Below are 21,591 nucleotides of genomic sequence, written 5' to 3' on the forward strand. Positions count from 1 at the left end.
CTAAAATAAATTCTAAAAAAAATACACTCAAAAATTGTATTTTATAAAACAGTTAATTCTTTATACTGAACAAGGAACAGCTGAAGGACTATTATGCAATTAGTCTTTTGTCTATACCGCATTTGTAGGGGAAATATGCTGACGGTGAAACTCATAAGACTTTTTTGTGTCACGTTGCACATGGACACAAAAGTTCTACGTCCTCATAAAATTCTGCATTCTTCAAATTTTTACCTTTTGTATCAAGGTAGATTAGTTTATAAAAGCAAAAAAAATAATAATAATAAATTCGTCAGACCAGAACGTCCTGTTACTGTATATGTATGGAGAAGGCAGCTAATATGTCACATTTCGAGGAGATTTAACAGTGAGAGGTGGATTAATTTAAAGAGGCAGACTAAACACTAATGTAAAACATAATTTGTTCCAATAATGTTTATAGGACGGATGCTGCAAAACATTACTAAGCAGCACAGAAAGACAAGGCACAAGAAACATGTGAACAAATCAGTACATAGTAAGCAGGAAATTATGTATTCACTACCCTAAAGTAGAAATAGACAGTTGCCAATTCTGATGATGATAACTTTTATTTGTGTGCTAGATGCCAATCTACGGACTATGTGTAAACAAGAAATGATATTAACTGCATGACAAATGTTATCTGGAGAGAACGAGTGGCAGGTAATGAAGCTCAGTAGAAATGGTTTATTTGTTTTGTTTCTACAAATTAACTAGCAAGGGAATTTTTCTTTCTTTGGATGACATCTGTAGACATATGTGACCACTTCTATTCATTTTACTTTCCCTTTCACATACATTAATTTCCCTTTGTAAATTGCAGAATATGTGTGTATGTTTTTATTTGAGGCCTGTGGACACAGGTAAATCGGCCTTTGCTAATTTTATTAGGCTAGTCCACTACTTGGTACAGGACACAAAAGTAATCAACACTTAATTGTTTTCTGTCAAAAAAAAAATAAATAATATATATATTACACCATCATTCAAAAGTTTGGAGTTAGTAAGATATTTTAATGTTGAAGTTTCTCATCAAGCTCATCAAGGCTGCATTTATTTGATCAAAAATACATTAAAACAATAATATTGTAAAACATGATTGCAATATAAAGTAACTGTTTTCTACTGTGATTTATTTTAAAATATCATTTATTCCTGTGATGCAAAGCTGAATTTTCAGCATCATACTCCAGTCTTCAGTGTCACATGATCCTTCAAAATCATTCTAATATGCTGATTTGTTGCTTAAGAAACATTGATTATTATCAATAATGAAAAAGGTCGTGCTGCTTAATATTTTTGTGGAAGCTGCTACATATTTTTCAGGATTCTTTATTGTATACTGTCCCTTTAGATTAATTTAATGCATCCTTGCTGAATACAATTTTTAAACAGTAGTATATATTGAATGCAGATGAGAAAACAAAAAAAGTACAGTTATCACTTTAAATATATCATTCACTACTCATGGCTTTCTGGTATATTTCATCTTCTCATAAAATATTATGGCTTCTTATTAACATTACATTACAGACTAACACTCCATCCATTATATACGACCATATACATTAGATTACATGAAAGAATACTGTAGTTTTGCTCACACAACACCATCTACAGTAATAAACAAGAACACCATCACAGTCCATTGCTGAATTATACAGTGCGGTTCAAAACACACACTGTGTAATCACCATGTCAGTATCACTCCTTTTTCTTTTGTCACTTTACATATTCACTTTACAAATAAGAATAGCAGCACACATTCCTTTTTTACAGTAAGTTGATGTCATGTATATTTCGACAAACTATCTCTGAGAAACATATGCTTAGATGAAAATAACCGTTCATTGCAGTGCTTCAACAGAGGCACATTGGTCAAATTTCATTCATAATGCAAAAGAATACGGAGGTCCTGATCCAATGAGTGCACAACCGAGTTTACAAAATAAAAATGTCTGCAACTTGAAGGTCGCTCTTCATATTTTCTCCTTTCTTTCTTATTTTCCTGTATTGGTGCTTTTTTTATGAGGGTATTTCTGTGCAATCCCATAGGGCACATGGGCGGCAATGGCACCCATCTCTACAGCGCCCTCCACGTGAAACATCTGGTCATCAAAGTAGATGTGGGGCCGTATTTTCTCCAGCATGGGGCCTTTTGGTGCCCCGGCCAGGAAAAGAGCCTCATCTGTCTCTAGTCCCCAGGCACGGAGAGTCTTTAAGGCACGGATGCCTGAGCTGGCTGCGCTGCGGGCCGTCACGAGGTAGGTGCGGATGGGACAGTCCAGACGGTGGCCTTTAGCGTAGAATTTCTTCTGAAGTTTCCCGAGCACTTCCAGGAAACCTTTCAGTGGCCCCTGTGAGGTAGACAGATATATTAAACAGAATGTCTGTTGTAGCATCAACTACATTGAAGGACAAGGACACTCAGTCCGGTTGTTGGGAGATTCAGCTTTATATAATATAAAAACTTGATATATTATATCTGCTAATTTAAAGATGGTGTGTCATTATTTACTCCACTAGTGGCAATGCCAAAATTATAATTCTAAGGGATTACAAAGAAATAATTCACCCAAAAATGAAAATTTGCTGAAAATTTGAGTTTGTTTCTTCATCAGAACAGATTTGGAGAAATGTAGCATTACATCACTTGCTCACCAATGGATCCTCTGCAGTGAATGGGTGCCGTCAGAATGAGAGTCCAAACAGCTGATAAACACATCACAATAATACACAAGCAATCCATCCAATAATGTCTTGTGAAGTTCCTCTATATATAATAGAGTCCTCTATAAATAATATTTTCTCTAGTTGTTTCGCCTGAATCAGGAGAGAAATATACATAAATCAAGCACCATTTTCAACAGTCCAAAACAGTTCTAAACAAATATGTCTGTGGATTTTGATGTGAAAAGACAACAGGGAATGAACTTTTTCATTGGGGGAAGTGTTATTATGAATTATGAATATTTTGGACAGAAGTGATGATTTAAAGTTAAAATACCTTAATGATGGATTTGTTTCTTACAAACATTCAGCTTTTTTCTTCACAAGACATTAACTGATGGACCGGAGTTGTGTGGATTAGTGTATTATTGTGATGTGTTTATCAGCTGTTTGGACTCTCATTCTGACGGCACCCATTCACTGCAGAGGATCCATTGGTGAGCAAGTGATGTAATGCTACATTTCTCCAAATCTGTTCCAATGAGGAAACAATCTAACAATCATCTAAATCTTGGATGGCATGAGCATGAGTAAATTATCAGCAAATTTTCATTTTTGGGTGAACTATTCCTTTAAACATGCATTTTGCATTTGCTCTGTATCTAATAAAAATAAAAATGCATACATGATCTAACAATGTGTTTTCATTTTCCCTCTCATGCTCGAAGAACTTGTCCAGGCCGTGGGCTTTAAAAATACGCTCAGATTCATCAGAAAAAAGAACAGCGTCACCATCAAATGCCACTCTCAGCTGGGTCTCGGACACCTCAATTTGTTTTTCTGACATAAACATGGTGGCTGCTGCAATCCCTGTAAGAAAACACAAAGAAAAAGATAAAGCTCACCAGCCTAAAGGAAAAAGCTGTGTGATGAATGACATTTAAAGGGTGTTCTTTAAAGACATTAGGACAGGACCCATTAGGCCTCAGTAAAACAAATAGGTCATTGGATTGTTAAATCGATGTGGAGTTCAATGCTTTCCCCCACTTCAGTTAGTTTTATTTAGCTTACTCACTATATGCAAGTTATTTATGCAATAATTAATATGATGACTGTAATATGTGAACAAAGCGATAGACAGTATGGTGCTCATGTGCTCAAAGGATCTTTAAATGGCAAACTGCAAAAGCAATTCCTTTGGAGTCACTATGACCAATAAGTAATTTAGCACTTTTCATAATTCACAATCATTGACAGGTTACCTCTTAATATACCACAAGTCTAATGTTTGTAAATCACCTGTTCATGATAAACTGGTTTCTTGGTAAGTTCACTTCATATGGTTTTGCTATACTGTGTTGTGACAATGAGACTGCACACCAATTCTGCATCATATACTATAACTTTTACTCACCATTTCTGAATCCAATTTGATAAAAAAAAAACTTTTTACGCAACAATATTTAGCCAGAAAGAGTCCATGAATATTGTATTTATTAACATAACATCAAAGGTCTCTTGTAAGCTCTTTGTGCACTGCTTGTTGCACAAAAATGTTTTATTCAATTTATTAAAAACATTTATTCTTTGATTTACTGAATGTAACTGTGCTACAAGATGAAGTACTAGGCAGTTGCATGTGTTATCTCATATTTACTGTGTCCTAACCTTCAGCGAGGGCTTCCTGAACCTTTTCAGTATCGGCAGACAAATACAAGTTTGTATGCCATGCTTTCAGGTACCCAATGGGGCTGCTACCGCCTGTCATGCAGAACCGCTCAATGAATAGATCTGGGGATGAGAGAAGAATATTAAAGAGCAATTTACATTTCATGAGAGCCAGATATTATTACATTTACATTTATGCATTTGGCAGACCCTTTTATCCAAACAACTTACATTGCATTCAAGCTATTATTACACATTTAATCAGTTATTACCATAGCCAGCACCCAGTCTAATGCTTTTTTGGCTGTTTTTATTTAGAATACACTCTCAGGAAAAAAGTACAAAAGCTGTCGCTGAGGCAGTACCCTTTCAAAAGGTACCCATAAAGAGGTACCTTAAAGGTACATGTTAGTACTTTTTGAAAGGGTATGTACATATGATCAAAAAAGTGTATATTGATCAGTAAATGTGGCTGATTTGGCAATCTATGGTTTATAGTGACACCTAGTGGTTTGGATGCAGTATATAAAAACAAAACTTTTCAGTTATCAGTGCCACTGTAGAAATGCTCTATTAGCTGTCAGCCATGAGTAATTTATTTACTGAGATAAAGCAAATATTATTCAGCTGGTCATGTGATCCCAAAATGGCCGTTCTTATTTCCATGTAAAAAACAGCTGTTTTGAATCTTTCTCTCACATGGGTATACATTTACATACATTTATCAAAAGTAGTATTAGCTGTAGCTTTATCTGTAAAACCCTTTTTAATGAGGGGAAAATGTCGTTAGAAATAAAGGAGGTTTTCCTTAAGTTATTTAAACAGTCAGTGTTTAAAGGGTCACTGTTCTCAATTAGACGATTTCACTATTTCGACACCTCATTTATGAACTGTTTAACAGATGGAAATCTTAGACTGGTGGGAAATGTTGGGGTAATGTGCTTCTTTTAGCCTTTGACACATTAGTGCATGGGTGCCAGCTCAGTAAGACATCAGCAGCAGGTTTGATTTACATGACATGTCAAGCTAAGTTTCCCAGGAGTAAAGGATAAGGTACAGTCAGCTGATCATTATCGCAAAATGAACCCCCATCAGCATCCTGGTGTAGAGTGGTGGACGCTTGTATCATCCTGAAGGTGTTTATTTTGAGATAATGATAATAATTTTGCAATAACGCTACATTATTACACTTATAAGACTACTTAGCAAATAAGTGAATACATGATTTATTGATTTATTTTATCATTTAAAAAATGAAACTGCTGAGTGCAGTAGGAGACATGAAACTAGCACCAAATAGGAGACTGGATGACAGGAACAGTGTAAAATATACAGTTTAGCCTTGTTATACAAAAATATGTGACCTGTGACCAGAGGATGCTGTGACTGACCAATTAGAATCAAGTATTGCTGAGAGCCAATAAATAAATAGATATATGCAGTTCAGAGATGTAAAAAATAAATACCTGTGACATCAAAGAAAGCAGGAGAAAAAATCATTTTCATATTATCAATTGCTATTTCTAAATAATTACACTATGTTTTAATAAAGTATGAATATGAAATAATAGTGATGCGAATGCATCTACAAGCTAATGGGGTTAATGTTCCCCAGTGAGATAAGCACAGAAACATGAGATACATTTTCAACACTCTTGATATTTTAGATCAAATAATCCTTTGTGTGATCTGATTGGCTCTTGTTTCAAAGCCCAAAATAATTATTGGGAATTAGATGAAAGAAAAATATATAGGCCCATTCTTGTTGTATTCTTTTGTACGATTTTTGCTTTTTTTTTCTTGCTGTGATGGGCTTTTGGAACTATTACAGCATTAGACTCACGTTTATCATCTAACAAACATCTAGCATATTTCATGGTTCAGGACACAAAGTTCTGACTTCAAATGCTTCTTGAAACATCAGTTCATATCCGCACATTTGTTGTTTTGTCCAAAGAGAGGCCAAAGGATGGAGAGATGTTTATTTTTTATTCAGTCAGCCACCGGAACGATCAAAACCAGTCCAGCTGGGGCGCTGCAGGGAACTGAGCAGGAAGTGGCTGGTTTGTGATACAAAGGTTAGAGGTGTCACATGCATCTCTGTGGGAAGATATGATTGGCCAGCTGGAGATTTATCTTCTAAGAAAACATTTGCATTTACAGTTTTGTGTCCTCAGAATCCTGTCATTACTTTGTATCCCATGCCTTTGACTTGTTGATTAATAATATAGCATAGCAGTCTACATTTTACTGTTTTATTGTTTATGATTTAATGCTGAGCTACCTTTATTCACATTTTACTGCCTTATATCAAAACGCATGTAATTTTCTAAAATGAATAATCGTCATTTACTTACCTTCATGATCTTCTGTGAAACACAAAAGAAGATATTTTGAAGATTGTTGTTAACCAAATCTTTTTAGTCTTTTATGTTCCACAGAAGAATGAAAGTCATACAGGTTTGGAATGACATGAAAATGAGTAAATGATGACAGTTTTCATTTTTGGGTGAACTATCCCTTTAATAATTATCATTCTTTGTCAACATTGATCACCCAAGGATAGCATCGTGTTTACAAGAATGGACCTTTCTGACCATGTACATCTTTATGGAAAGTATAAATCCAGATTACTGGAAGGTCAGCAATATACTTACTGTGGTAGTTGATGGTGTTGATGAGTCTGATGCCTACATGAGCATGGTTGTAGGTTACTAGCACAATGTCAAAAAGCTCCTCGCTATCTGGATAGAGCTTCCGCAACTGGCTATTTACTGCTTCCAGTGCCTGAGAAAACACACAAAATAATGTGTCTAATCAAATGAAGCTATATTGTAGGCAGTTGATTACGGGGTGAGCAGTCAATACTATTAAAGGAATAGTTCACCCAAAAATCTAAATTTGCTGAAAATGTACTTACCCTCAGGCCATCCAAGATGTAGATGAGTTTGTTTGTTCATCAGAAAAGATTTGGAGAAATTTAGCATTACATCACTTGCATAGCAAGAGAAAGAGAGTCCAAACAGCTGACAAAAACATCACAATAATTCACAAGTAATCAAGTGTACAAGCTTTGGGTTTGTAATAAACAAAATTCATCATTAAGGTTTTTTTTTTACTTCAAACCATTGATTCTGCCTAAAATCAGTCATCTTGTCTGAATCAGGAGATAAATATGCACCAATCAAGCATACAAGCGACAACAGCTCAAAGCCATTCTAAACAAATATGTGGATTTTGATGTGAGAGGACAACAGGGGATGGACTTTTTGCACTGTTTTTGAAGTGTTATTATGGATTATGGACTCATATTTTGGCCAGAAGTGACTGTTTAAAGTTAAAGCATCTTAATGATGGATTTGTTTCTTACAAACATGCAGCTTTTCACTTCACAAGATGTTAACTGATTAATTGGACTGGAGTGGATTACTTGTGGATTATTGTGATTATTTATCATTTGTTTGAACTCATCTGACGGCACCCATTCACTGCAGAGGATCCATTGGTGAGCAAGTGATGTAATGCTACATTTCTCCAAATCTGTTCCGATGAGGAAACAAACTCATCTACATCTTGGATGGACTGAGGGTAAATTTTCAGCAAATTTTCATTTTTGGATGAACTATTCCTTTAAGGCAATGCTCTAGTATTTGTTTAAAAAAATAACTTATAACTTGATAATGCATTGTATTTTTCAGTCTTCAAATATCATTGTGCATTATTACCTTAACAAATGGGAATGCTGGGCCAGGAGCAAAGGGCTCATTTTCGTGCTCCACCTGATACCTGAGGTACTCCTCTATTCCCTTCTGCTCAAACACCTTCTGCTCTTTCTCTGTGCGGAACAGAACCCTCGACGACACAGCAATGGTGACCGCGTTCTCTGGTTTGGGCTGAATAGGGATAGTGAAAGATCTATGAGGCATTCATCACCAATTTTGAGCATATAACAGACAAGTACAGAGTACCTGGTTCCTGGTTGGCATGTGCACTGATTTCATAAAAGTGGCCTGTATGACTTATTCGCTAAAGTTTTCTGAAGTCACATGATAGCTCCATGTGACAAATAGACTGAAATGTAAACTTCCAAATAATAATCTTCCTCTCCACTATAACTCTCAAATTCCATTTGTGTGATCTGAATATGCTCATTTAAATCTTGCATATTGCAATGCAATATAAGAATATGGTTATTTTAGTATTATTTATATACTATTAGTACTTTAATAATTTTAGTATTTAAATTTAAAATTTTCATTTACGTTTTTTCAAGTTTGTTTTTCATCTAATATTTTGTTTGTTTGTTTGAGCTTTATTTCAATTAACAAAAAATATTTTTTATAGTTTTACTGGTTTTTAATATTTTTATTGGTGAACAATAACAACACTGTTCAATATAAGAACCAATAACATTTGGCATCATTGATTTCAAACCTGACAAAACATATTAAAAGTTCAAACTGTAGAATGAAAGTTCTGTCATCATTAACTCAACTTCCTCTTTTTGTTTGGGTGAACAATCCCTTTAATGCACCACATGTGAATATATATATATATATATATATATACATGATATGCACACATGAAAGGAGAAATTATTAAATAACAATGTCACTAGGGTTTGGCATGACTTCAGATGGCATAAATATAGCCCAGAAGTCATATTGACCACTTGTTATAAAATTATGACAATTATTGCCATTTTTGGGTGAACTATCCCTTTAAAAAGAGCTGGCAAGATTGAAATTTTGTGGAGTGCATAAAGCAGTTGAAAGAACAATATGAAATGCAATAGTCATCCACACACAGCAAGCAATCATGCGACATTACAGATTATCTCTTTAGGTGAGAATTAAGGCAAGAATAGCATGATTAATGAAAAGGATCTCTGGTTTAAGAGTAGATCGGACAGGACCGGATAATTTGAGATTATCATCACAATAGCTCTATTCCCAAATTTGATTATTCAGTCAATATTTCATATGCTGCCACACAGACCAATGAGAGTGATCCAGTGATCAAACTAAAATTAATTTCCAAGTAAAGTTTCATACATGCTGGTGATGTATCAGGTGGTGTAGTTGGTAATGTGATTCCCAGGAGCAGAGCATAAAACATGTACAGTGCTTATGAGTCACATGGCCACACATCAGCTGGCTGATGGCTGCTCAATATGTCACAGGAAACCACCAGGAAGAGCAGGGCTAGTTAATTTTGGAAAGGGGCTACCGCATGACGCAGCCAGACCACTGTGCGTGCTGTTCAACACGCCCTCAACCGGGCGACAACCCTCCAGCCCCTGGAGTAACCCCTCCAGGTGTACTGCCTGGGGGGTTATGGGAAAAGGACAAGCTTGTGTAAATTGACCTGTGATGAGTTAAAAGTCTCTCTCCCCAAAGAACCGAGACCGATTCGCCATTCCAGATGAGCCGTGTCGCATCTCTCGCTCATGCTAGGAGATCCTGAGAGATTTGATCAGGACTGGAACATTTTTTGATGATAAGGTTAGGTATTTCAGGTGGTTGTGGAAATGAGACATTACCAGGAAATGAGAGTGGATAAGCTGTTGGGGCAGTGGGGCCAGAATTTAACTATTCAGCACATTGATAGAGGGAACATTTACTCTAAAAGCCCTTTAAGTGAACATTGACCTGCTGTTTAGTATCTCTCTTAATTGTTTAAATTGCAACTTTGGTGCCCACTTACCAGCTATAAGTGATATTTTACCTGCAGATATTAGAGTTTTCTGAATCAAACAGAAACATAAAGGCAAAACACAGAGAAACAAATGAGTTAATGTTATGTGGAAAAAGTTGAGAATATGCAAACAATTAGGGTGTTTTAGGGGAAAAAAATTTGTTTAAAAAAAGTAATTAAAGAAAAAAAGAAAAGAAAGGAAAGAGTCTGACGTGTCCTAAAGACCAGTGGTTCGCAAACAGGGCCTGGGGCCACTAGGCCAAAAAAAATAATAATAATTATATGTGAGAACTTTAAAAGTGTGATTTCTGGGCCTGGAAAAGTCATAGAACTTGTTAAAATCTTTTAAAAAATAAAATAAAATTAAATTATAGAAGTACCAGAAATACCTTGGGAGGTCTTCGAATATTGTCTTTGACAAGTGGGGCCATGAAATCCAAAAAGTTTAGAACCGCTACTATAGACCATGTTTTAGTGAAAAATAATATATTGCATTTTTTTTTCAAACGTTTATATTCAAATTTGTATTCTGCATTATAAGTCACTAAACAAATTCGTAAATTTGGGAAATTCATGTTAATGTTTCTGATTGCATAAGTATATAATTTCTATAATTATATACTGTACATTTATATGTGTGCATGCGCGCGTGTGTGTGATAAGAAATGCATTAAAAATGATTTTCACTTCACTCTTAGTCTTAGATTTTTAGACACCACTGTGTGTGATATTATGGTTATACTACTTATTCTACTTTTTCATTCTAACATTTTCTGTCTTTCATGTGTGGTCAATCACAAGAAATCACAATTTTTAATGCATACAGCAAAAAATGTTGAATGCATTGCACAGGCACATCAAAACTTAAAGGTATACATCTCTTGCCTTTAGTTAAACCCCACTGCCAGACACACTAATATATCTACTGAAAAACAAGGATTTTGAAATGAATTTTCTTTGCACCCAGTAATGTGATTTAAAAAACCTGTCAAATGTACTAAAAGCACCATCAAACTGAGCTCTTAAAATGCATTAACATGTTTATTTGCGTAAGTCCATATTGTGGGTCAAAAGGTCATGCGTTTAGTAGAGCAAAGCAGACCAGATTGTTAATGAGACGGCAGAGATGAAAATCTGCATGACCCTTTGAAAATACTTACAAAGAATATGCCTCCCTCCACCTTCCTGGCCCGTCTCACAGGTCCCTTCATAAAATAAAATTTCATATCAACCTCCACGTCACAGGTTTACAGATTTGCCCGTGATGTAATGCATATCACAATATATTTATTTTCTGAATGGATGAGATTGTCATGAAATAAATAGGAAAACACCGGTGGAAAGCGAATACAACAGACGAGCCTTGTTGAGAAACGAACCACCAAACAATCCTATCATAGTGACCAACAACAATATTGGAAAATTTGCTTCTGATTCAGTAAATAACACTGTATTTCACTAAGAATCATGGGTAAGTGATATTCTGATGTTCTTATAGAGGGGTTTAGCTCTCCTGTGGGGATGTGTTATATAAACCGTGTGCTTGAAAAAGCTTGCTCAGTAGCATGCAGTGTTATTCATGGTTCAAACTCTCGATTTAGAGACACTTCTTACTGTCACAGATACAGTTACAGACACCACGGAGGGTTCAAGATTGAGTTTTAGTAGCAGCTCATCTCAGGAAATCATCTCCCGGTAAATAAACGAAGTAAACTCTGTGTTTTCTTTTCCTTTGACCAAGCAGAAACTGAAACTCCAGCTCTGCTCCTTTACACTGTGGTTACTCCTTCAAAATATGAAGTGGGTATAGAAAGTTACCATCCCTCTTCAAAAATGTTGTTTTGTTGTCTCATAAAATAGGAGCAATTGTCCATTTGTATTTGGAAACTTTCACAATAAAGACCAGTTGATAGAAAACTGAACATTACTACAGTTTAAAACAACTGTTTTCTATAATAATTCACAGCATCATTACTCCAGTCTTCAGTGTCACTTGATCCTTCAGAAATCATTCTAATATGCTGATTTGCTGCTCAGGAAATATTTCTTATTATTATTTATTCAATGTTTATTCAAGATTATTTTATTTAATCTATGTATTTAATAGAAAGTTCAAAAGAATAAAATATATTTGAATGAATAAGATTTTTTACCTAACAATGTAAAAGTCTTTACTGTCACTTTTGATCAAATTAATGCATCCTTGCTGAATAAAAGTATGAATTTCTTTCAGAAAGGAAACATCTTACTGACTCCACACTTTTGAATAGTAGTGTCTGTTTTACAACATTTATTACTTAACCAAATAAATGTAAATATTTAAATGTATATGTTTGTATATTATCATTTATATGTAGCTAATTCAGGTTCCCATAGACAACTTGACAACTAGTGTATATGCAGTAAATGAGCTGTAATGCCTCTCTGGTCAATATTGCTGAAAATATTCAATTGCTTTTTTGTATTCAAGACTATAAGGTATGTGTCTGTACAAAAAAAAAATCACCCACTCATATAAGATATTTTACTTGGCTAATGTGTGTTCATACAGGTCAAAGTGTATGGGCTGGTGACTATCTATACCCACTAACTAGGTGAACTACTAGACAATGCTGGGAACAGGAACCAGGAATCACTTCTGGGTCAGTCAGGGGCAAGCCGTGCAAGTGTTGGAAACGGGAGAATACAAGAGTATAACAAAGAGGAGAACGGCATTGCAGGTTATTAATAGGTCTGGAAAAGGCCAGTGATGCTTAGAGTGTGTATAGAGCTAAAGGCTATGGCAGAGAAGGGAATTATCCACATGGTGTTGACCAGCTGCCTGTTGCACACACTGAGCTGATTTTATGTCTGTTAAAATGACTGTGCCATCCAAAGTGTATTTAATAAGACGTGTAAAGTTCTCTAAGATACAAAACAAATGCACTAGGCCAGACAAAATCTCTTATTATAAAGCTCTGCCCTTGGAGGCAATGTCACTATTTTATTCGCCACAACATATGACATATGGCATTTCGATATCTTTACGGTGGTGTTAGCAGAGTCTAAATAAGCAGTGGACGACTTAAAATGAGCTGGACCTGCTGTACCTCTGATGGCATTATCTCCTTACATTAGTACTGTTACCTAATAGTGCTATCACCCCCCCTCCTGTCCCATTAAACCTGTTCTGTTTCTGTTTTACAAACACAGACACCACAGCAGGCATCACAACATAAAAGGCTATGCTCCTCTTTATGTTTTTGTAATTATATTTCATGTAATTATGCTGTTCTGACAAGCTACAGGTCACTATGAGGGGAAAGTGACTGGAAATGCGTCTGGAAAACTGACTGCTTTAAAAGTGGGCGCTGAAATACGTGCACTAATGTATGTACACACTTCACGCACTAAATAGCCAGCAAAAGTGTGACCTCACCAGAAAAAGGACAGAAGCGATAGGAAAAATCACATCACAATTAATGTTGTAGAGTTATCTATGCAAATATGATGCACAAACTGAATGTGAAACACTGAAATCACAAATGGGACACTTACTGGTTTGGGCTTCTTTGTAGAACCCACATTTTCATGGATATCCTTGTTGTCGTCCCAGGATGCTTTGCTATCACCGTTTGAAGCTGACGGGCAGGTTTTGGGCAAGGGGTCTTGCCCCTTCATGACCTGAACAGGGTCAAGACTCATTCTCCCCAACTCTTCTCATTAACGACACACTTATCCAGGGCTGTATCACGCTGTGCTGTTCTCTCTGTATACATGTACAGCCTCTCTTCCACACACAGTGTATGTCTCCAGCTTTAGGTAGCACGGTACAGCTGGTATCCAATGCTATACTCCTGATTCAGTGTCTAATGATAGTGCTGGCTTTGGTTCTATGCGGCTATATCCTCTCTGCTCTGACGCTGTGCCTGCAATCTACTACTGTGATGTGGTATGTGTTCATATCTGGCCCCTTCTCTCTTTCTTTCCCTCCCTTCCTACTCATCCCTCACTCATGCACATGACACCTTCCTCCCTTTCCCTCTATTCCCTGCTCTAATCTATCTGCATGTGCTCTCCCTCTCTCAAAATATAATATTCTGATTGGATCAGCATCTTGCAGCCAATGAATAACGGGCTTCCCTGACAGCTGTTCTTACTGGTCCATCCCCACAGACACATACAGACAGACAGACAGACAGACAGACAGACAGACAGATAGACAGATAGACAGATAGATAGATAGATAGATAGATAGATAGATAGACTGCTCTGTTTTTTCTCCTCGCTATCCCCTTAATGCCATTGTAATGGGGTGAAACAGCCCATTACCCAATGATCAGTTGCTAGGCAGCACTTCGACCCAATGCAAAATCTCGCCAGGGATTGGCTGTTTAGTTGGAGCCCTGACAGTAGCCCTGGGGCCAGGAGTGACAAACTGTCCACACTGTCCAGTGGTAGGCTGCCTTCTTCTGGGTGAAGAAAGAAATATATTCTCATTCTCAAGGATTCCACAATAGCAGTTTAAGTATGACATCTAGACATTCAGCATTGCAGTGTAATATTGCTTTTATATAATATTAGGTAATGTAAGTTTTGGCTAGTTAGTCTGTATATTTCCTACAAGTTTTGTGTGTCACCAAGCAACTCGCAGACAGAAAGCTAGTCTGGCACAGCATATTAGTGGTGCGGAGATAGATTTCCCCTTCCCATTCAAAGTGCTGTGTAATCATTCATGTACAGAATCACTCTGGGCTTTCCATTTCCCAATTTAGGGGACAAACCAACTCTAGGCAAATTCTGCTCCTCGCTCTCTATGTACCGCTTCTGGTTTGTGAACAAGTGGAGTGATAAGTGAAATGGCCCAGTGTTGTAGGCTACTCTGAAACACTGCTCTGCCAATCATAGCAAAGAACTGGAAGTAACTAATTGTACTAACTGAACACTATTATATGTTTGAATCTGCCTACTCCAGCCACATTTCTCCCCATAGGAACAAGCGAAGAGGAGACTCGTGTTTTATATGTTTTAAATGTTTTATATGTTTTAATTATAGTCATGCTTTATAAATATGATATGAAACTAAATGAAATCCACTGAACCTCTCAAAGTGGCTTTTGAATCGATTCATGATGTTAATGCAGATGTACGATTTATTTTCTGCTTAAACACTGTAAATGAGAGTCTTCATTATTGCACCCTCACTGAGAATATATATAGTATATTTAGTACTATATATATATATATATATATCGTAGGACTTTTATTTTGAAGTGCCGTTTGTCGTGGAAAATCCCACACGTCAGCTAGCTTTACATCGTATCTTATCAAGACTAAGAATCGGACATACAGCATTAAACTATAGTCTTTATAAAATAGGTAAGCATGAATCGGGAAAGTGTGACAAATGTGGAGAATTAGAAACAGTGAAACATATTATTGTTGAGTGTTCTGCATATGAAAGGGAGAGATTTCAATTAATTCAAGAATTAGGATGGCTGGGAGTTGATAATATTTCTTTAAAAGTATTGTTAGGAAATGGGTCGAGGCAATCAAGAGTGCAAGAAAATATGTTTAAATACCTGAAAAACACAGGAACAATAGATAGAATATCGTTTTTTTTTTTTCCTTTTCTGTATTTCTTTCTTCCAAATCTATGCACACTCCACACTCCAGATCAGTAGGTGGCGGTAATGCACCTCTTTCGCTGGTTTGCCAAACCGCCATAAAACACCAGAAGAAGAAGAAGAAGAAGAAGACGCTTTACATCGTTGTTAGCGGCGGCACGGAAAGACAGATAGTGCTTCCTGAAAGCCCAAACAAAACATGCGTTATTGCCTGAATCCTTAATTTTTGAGCAAACAAAGTGTTTGAAATTAATCGGAAATTACCTGTTCATTAGAATAACAAAAAATGGAGCATTCGGTGCCCAAAAAGTAAGTGAAAAGATCAGCTCGGCTAACCAGCTATCAGTCAGGCTAATATTTACAGGCCTCGTCTTACTTACCAAAATGAAACTGCAGATCAGTCAACGAATTAGAATAGATTTTTGGGTTAATATCTTAATGTTCGTAATTAACTATCTACAAGACCAGTTGTTGTTATTTTTATTGGTGTATATATAAGTTTAGGTCACATTTTAACTTCTGCTGTCTGGAACCATGGCGTTGTATGCGTTAAATAAACTACGATTGTGTTTATTCATGACAGTAAGCTGAAGAAACTCAGTGAAGACAGTCTTACCAAACAGCCAGAGGAAGTGTTTGATGTCCTTGAAAAGCTTGGAGAAGGGTGTGTATTAACAGTATACTTAAGTGATGTTGAATGGATAAATCTTGAATAAGAATTTCACACAATGAATGCTTTTTGGTTCAGATCATATGGCAGTGTTTTTAAAGCCATTCACAAGGAATCAGGCCAGGTTGTGGCCATTAAACAGGTTCCTGTCGAATCAGACCTGCAGGAGATCATCAAAGAGATCTCCATAATGCAGCAATGTGACAGGTAAAACAGCCCATTCATGAATAATAAGTAACATTTTATTAATAAAATTATTGGCCCTATATGAAACATTTCCCAACACTGCAATTTTTTTAACAGTCCTTATGTAGTGAAGTACTATGGCAGCTATTTCAAGAACACAGATCTGTGGATTGTGATGGAGTACTGTGGCGCTGGATCTGTGTCTGATATCATCAGACTGCGCAACAAAACGGTAAATAAAAATACAACTATAAATTCACTATACAGCTTCAACACATGGTTAATTACACAATTTTTTTTTCTCTTGGCAAGCTCACCGAGGATGAGATCGCCACAGTCCTCAAATCCACCTTGAAAGGTCTGGAGTATCTCCATTTCATGAGGAAAATCCACAGGGACATCAAAGCAGGGAATATTCTCCTCAACACAGAAGGCCATGCTAAACTAGCTGATTTCGGAGTGGCTGGACAACTTACTGTGAGTGTTAAAACTATCTGGTTTAATGTAGGGATGCTCCGATCCGCCTTTTTCTCCTCCGATACCGATTCCGATACCTAGGGTTCGGTATTGACTGATACCGATCCGATACCAGTGAAGTTTTTTTCCCTCATTTAAATAAATGTAGAATTTATATATCTCTGTGTGTGGAACTGATAATCATTCTTTCACAATCTACTAGATACAGACTCATTAAACTCCGGCAAGAAGATAAAAGTCCTTTTTGCAAAATCATAAACCTGTATTTACAAATCAAGTATAATGGGAACAAAGAATGATCGTGGAGAGAGATTTACCGAACTGACTGCTGTAACCGAACGCGACCAGGGTTTAAAGGCTGAACGAATGACTGACAGCTCCAGCGGAGAAAAGAGTTTGTGTGAACTTTAATGTAAAGACTTAAATATTCATATGTAGCTCACATTAAGCTATCGTATGGCTTCAGAAGTAACACAGAATAATTCGCACAGCTCTCTCTGACCGATACCCGATTCGAGAAAAATGGCACTATCGGAGCCGATACCCGATATGAATATCGGATCGGCGCATCCCTAGTTTAATGTAGAACTTGCAGTAACTACTAGTTAAAGGTTTGAACATTACTCAACATTTTTATTAAAAGTTTCCATATTTTAGAATAATAGTAAAGTCATTCAAATATAAAACATCCAGAACTTTTTGCTTGTTTGTCTGTTTTTTTTTCATTATTTGTTGAATAATAAAAAAAACAATAAAAATTATTAAAGTGTAATTCCATAGCTTTGAAATTATATGTATTGTGAAAAGTACATAAATTGAACATGGAAGTGTGGGAATTTTATTGTTTTAAACAAATAAATGTAGTATTTTTAGCTTCTTCAAAAAACGCCTCACTTTTTCTTTATTATTGAGTCCAAATTATCCATTTAAAAAATTACATTTTCGTTTTGTAAAAACACAAATAATAATATATAAATTATTTATATATCATTTACATAAAATGTATAAGCATTTAAGTGTAAGCATCCAAATCCAATTTCTCTCAGCCATGATCATATAAGATCAATTTCGGTCAAGTATATCCAAACTGGTCGTGTATATCATGTTTCAACGAACTAATCGTGTTTTTTTTATAATGACCACAAAAGGACACAATGGCGAAGAGAAACACCGTTATAGGAACACCCTTCTGGATGGCCCCTGAAGTAATCCAGGAGATCGGCTACAACTGCGTGGCAGATATCTGGTCTCTCGGCATCACATCCATAGAAATGGCCGAAGGAAAGCCTCCTTATGCAGACATTCATCCAATGAGAGTGAGTGGAACAAGTCCTTGATGCGCAATTTTGACAAGAAACTGGTTGGTGATGGTGTCTTGTTTTGTCTCTTTGTGTCATCAGGCTATTTTTATGATCCCCACAAACCCTCCACCCACTTTCCGCAAGCCAGAGCTGTGGAGTGACGAATTCACAGATTTTGTGAAGAAATGTCTGGTGAAGAACCCAGAGCAGAGAGCGACAGCCACTCAACTGCTGCAGGTATAGGAAGAGCCAAAAATATTGCTAACTACTAGTTCCTGTCTCTGATTCATACAGTTATTTATTCATTCTCTATTTTATTTTATTTTTATTTTTTTCCATCCAAGTCGTGAAAATAAACATCTGGTATGCTTTTCATTGTCTATTCTGCAGCATCCATTTATAATCAGTGCTAAGCCGGTGACCATCCTGCGAGACCTGATCACAGAGGCCATGGAGATGAAGGCCAAGAGACAACAGGAGCAGCAGAGAGAGCTGGAGGAGGATGACGAGAACTCTGTGAGATAATTCACCAACGTTGCATATTAGTTGTACAGTGTGTGTTTTAGCTGATGTCGTATGTGACTGAATTGTGCAGGACGAGGAAGTGGAAGTGGATTCCCACACCATGGTGAAGTCTAGTTCAGAGAGCGCTGGCACCATGAGAGCCACCGGCACTATGAGCGACGGTGCTCAGACCATGATCGAGCATGGCGGCACCATGCTGGAGTCTGACCTGGGAACCATGGTGATCAACAGCGATGATGAAGATGAGGAAGATCTCGGCTCGATGAGGAGTGAGCATTTATGTCTTTTTCTTTACATTAACACTTTTGTGCTGCTTTGAGAAATGTTTAATCTGATGTGTTTTCCTCTAAATAGGAAATCCTACATCTCAGCAAATTCAGCGTCCATCCTTCATGGACTACTTTGACAAACAAGACTCAAATAAAGCACAAGAGGGTTACAATCACAACCAACAGGACCCGTGCTTAATTTCCAAGACCGCTTTTCCTGATAATTGGAAAGTTCCGCAAGATGGAGATTTTGATTTTGTAAGTGCTCTTATGGCGTTCTTTTGATTCGTTGTTTATGCATTAAGCTGAATTAAATGATTCACTGTTTTTTTTCGGTCTGTGAAGCTGAAAAACCTTGATTTTGAGGAGCTCCAGATGCGCCTTTCTGCTCTGGACCCCATGATGGAGCGAGAGATTGAAGATCTGCGGCAGCGCTACACGGCCAAGAGGCAACCCATTCTTGATGCCATGGATGCGAAGAAACGCCGGCAGCAGAACTTCTAACCGACTTCACAGATGCTGAAGCTTCAAAGCTGGCTGGCCAGATCTTATGTCCCCTCCTATGTTCAATCTTTGTACTGATGCATCTTATTCTAGACTCCTGCTATTTGTACATTTGAAGGTCCCAGTGGATGTATAAAACATAAAATTACTATTTTCTTTTTTCTTTTTGAATTCAAATTCACAATATTAAGAGTTCATTCTAAACTGAACAAATTATTCACAATCTTAACCAGTCTCACCCTATATTATGAAGTTTAGGCTTTTCTCTAGCTTTCAAAATCAAATTCAGCCATCTCTATATCTGTGGTTTATACTTTCTTAATACTATATATGAATCCAAGGCAAAAATTACTCTGAAAATGTGAAGTTTTCTGGCTGAATTCATAAGAAATGCTGGTTGGACTTCTGCAAAGTCATTTTTTAGGTGTAAATGGATTACTAAACCAAAGACAATCAAAAGTAGAGAATGCCTTCGAGCGCTTGATAACCCTCTGAAGTTTGCATCACCAAGCTATATGTTAGTATTCTGCTAATATGGGACCATGTTACAGTAGAGATGCCACAGTTTTGTTTGTCATCTTTACTGGTATTAATTTAGAGAGAAACGAGACCATTCCTGCAGCTATGCTTCCAATCCCATCAAAATTCCTCGTCAGCACAAAGTAGGGTTTGAAACATCTGTCCACAGCTTTGTAAATATGCATGGCTTATTTATGTTGAATGTCACTTTCTCGGTTTCTGAATGTTTCTGTGTGACGTCTTCCCTATGTTCTCTTCACTGCCACTGGCTTCTTGATAACTTGTGGCAAATATTTGTGTGAGGAAGTGAAAACTTTATCTCAGGGGTTGCTCGGCTTTGAACTGTCTCTCTTTCTTCTGGTCTTTTTGGTCATTTCAATGCAGTGATTTTGTGTTTCTCATTATGGTAATGGTACCATCATTACTAGGCCTATTGAGTCTCTCCATACCTACCAAGAGCAATACAGCAACTCAAGGACATAGTAATGTAACAATGCCAGTAATGTGAATGACCTAAACCAGTTGCTGAATCTTTTCAGAGAAGGATGAGTTGTTTTAAATAGACATTAAAATGACTCTCGCAATGTGTATGCCCTGATTGTGGACTGATGAAGTCTATAAATCTGAGTTGGTTTGAAGTATAGTCTGCTAATGATTTTTCTTTTTTTACAAAAGCTTATTCATAAAATAGTTAGGAACATTACAATGCCTTACATTACCTGCAGTTGTGAGTTATATCAGTTTTATTTCATACTCTGACATTTATATAGGCACATTTTTACTGAACACTCTAATTTATTGTGTATTATTCATAATGTATGTTATTTTTTTGCACTCTGCCTAGAGTTTTTGAATAAAGGTCTGTTACTTGTCTCCTTGAACCCTATGTGGACTTATTTACCAACAGTATTTTTTAATATTGTTAAATATATGGGGAACACTGTTAAAACACTATAAAGTACACAGACAAACCTGGAAACAAAAGGAACATTTAAATTGAGTACAACAAAATTAATAAAATGTTCTAGTTTTTCTCAGCTCCAAAATATTTTTTCAATTAGAAATTCGTTTTGAGAGCAAATGCCACTATAATTTCAAAATAACTTTTTTTTTTTTCAGTTGAAAAAGCATTATACTTGTTTTTATACTATACTACAAGCCATTTATTTAAACTATGAACACTTTAAAAACTACAATAATTAAGCTACTATTTATAAAATTACATTTAGGCCTACAAACCATAAAAAAATGAAGATAATTAAATTATTGACTGGTTACTTGAATTACCGTAATCACTCAATTACACAGAGCTCTGCTTTATTCTGCCAAGTGTTAACTACTATATTTATGCACAAAGACCTGAATCAGCTTGTTTAACCGTGTATGCTTTGTCTACCATTTATTTCCTTAATTTTTTCCCCCAAATATAGTTCCATTCTGTGCGACATGTTATTGAATAATCGTAATTACACATTCAA

The 21,591-nt window shown here is 36.4% G+C and overlaps 2 protein-coding genes and 1 long non-coding RNA gene across 6 annotated transcripts; 2 read left to right on the forward strand and 1 right to left on the reverse strand.

Annotated features, from left to right (window-relative positions):
* Positions 1-1,417: 1,417 nt before the first annotated feature.
* LOC107653825 (cytosolic 5'-nucleotidase 1A-like) lies at positions 1,418-14,054 on the reverse strand. 4 transcript variants are annotated; one of them, XM_016440669.1, is made up of 8 exons: positions 13,594-13,609; positions 13,438-13,445; positions 11,217-11,261; positions 8,085-8,252; positions 7,017-7,146; positions 4,360-4,482; positions 3,377-3,561; positions 1,418-2,378 (listed from the first exon to the last, which is right to left on the reverse strand). In XM_016440669.1, coding segments are annotated over exons 1-8 (1,017 nt in total). In that variant the 5' UTR covers positions 13,595-13,609; the 3' UTR covers positions 1,418-2,021. The 4 variants fall into 4 exon arrangements, with proteins under 4 accessions (XP_016296155.1, XP_016296153.1, XP_016296154.1 ...); XM_016440667.1 differs by lacking the exon at positions 13,438-13,445 and having other exon boundaries at positions 13,594-14,054; XM_016440668.1 differs by lacking the exons at positions 11,217-11,261; positions 13,438-13,445 and having other exon boundaries at positions 13,594-14,053.
* On the forward strand, positions 4,743-6,481 carry LOC107653826 (uncharacterized). The gene is made up of 3 exons (XR_001630270.1): positions 4,743-5,389; positions 5,496-5,827; positions 6,470-6,481. It is a non-coding gene; the product is annotated as an uncharacterized LOC107653826 (long non-coding RNA).
* Positions 14,055-15,798: 1,744 nt separating the features above from the next.
* On the forward strand, positions 15,799-20,994 carry LOC107653827 (serine/threonine-protein kinase 3). Its single transcript, XM_016440671.1, has 11 exons — positions 15,799-15,971; positions 16,246-16,326; positions 16,411-16,539; positions 16,636-16,750; positions 16,831-16,995; positions 18,144-18,311; positions 18,396-18,533; positions 18,687-18,812; positions 18,892-19,090; positions 19,176-19,348; positions 19,436-20,994. The coding sequence occupies exons 1-11, from the start codon at positions 15,949-15,951 to the stop codon at positions 19,592-19,594; spliced, it is 1,476 nt and encodes a 491-aa protein (XP_016296157.1). The 5' UTR covers positions 15,799-15,948; the 3' UTR covers positions 19,595-20,994.
* The last annotated feature ends 597 nt before the right edge of the window (positions 20,995-21,591 follow it).

Source organism: Sinocyclocheilus anshuiensis, unplaced genomic scaffold, assembly GCF_001515605.1.
Source record: "Sinocyclocheilus anshuiensis isolate Anshui unplaced genomic scaffold, SAMN03320099.WGS_v1.1 scaffold223, whole genome shotgun sequence".
Lineage (NCBI taxonomy): Eukaryota > Metazoa > Chordata > Actinopteri > Cypriniformes > Cyprinidae > Sinocyclocheilus > Sinocyclocheilus anshuiensis.

Coding starts and splice junctions, on each gene's coding strand:
- LOC107653825 (XM_016440667.1), bottom strand. CDS start 13,740: ATGAGTCTTGACCCTGTTCAGGTCATGAAGGGGCAAGACCCCTTGCCC. Junction 8,253..11,216: donor TGGAGGGAGGCATATTCTTT/GTAAGTATTTTC, acceptor ATCCCTATTCAG/CCCAAACCAGAGAACGCGGT. Junction 4,483..7,016: donor CAACACCATCAACTACCACA/GTAAGTATATTG, acceptor TCTCATCCCCAG/ATCTATTCATTGAGCGGTTC.
- LOC107653827 (XM_016440671.1), top strand. CDS start 15,949: ATGGAGCATTCGGTGCCCAAAAA. Junction 15,972..16,245: donor GAGCATTCGGTGCCCAAAAA/GTAAGTGAAAAG, acceptor TATTCATGACAG/TAAGCTGAAGAAACTCAGTG. Junction 16,996..18,143: donor GAGTGGCTGGACAACTTACT/GTGAGTGTTAAA, acceptor TGACCACAAAAG/GACACAATGGCGAAGAGAAA.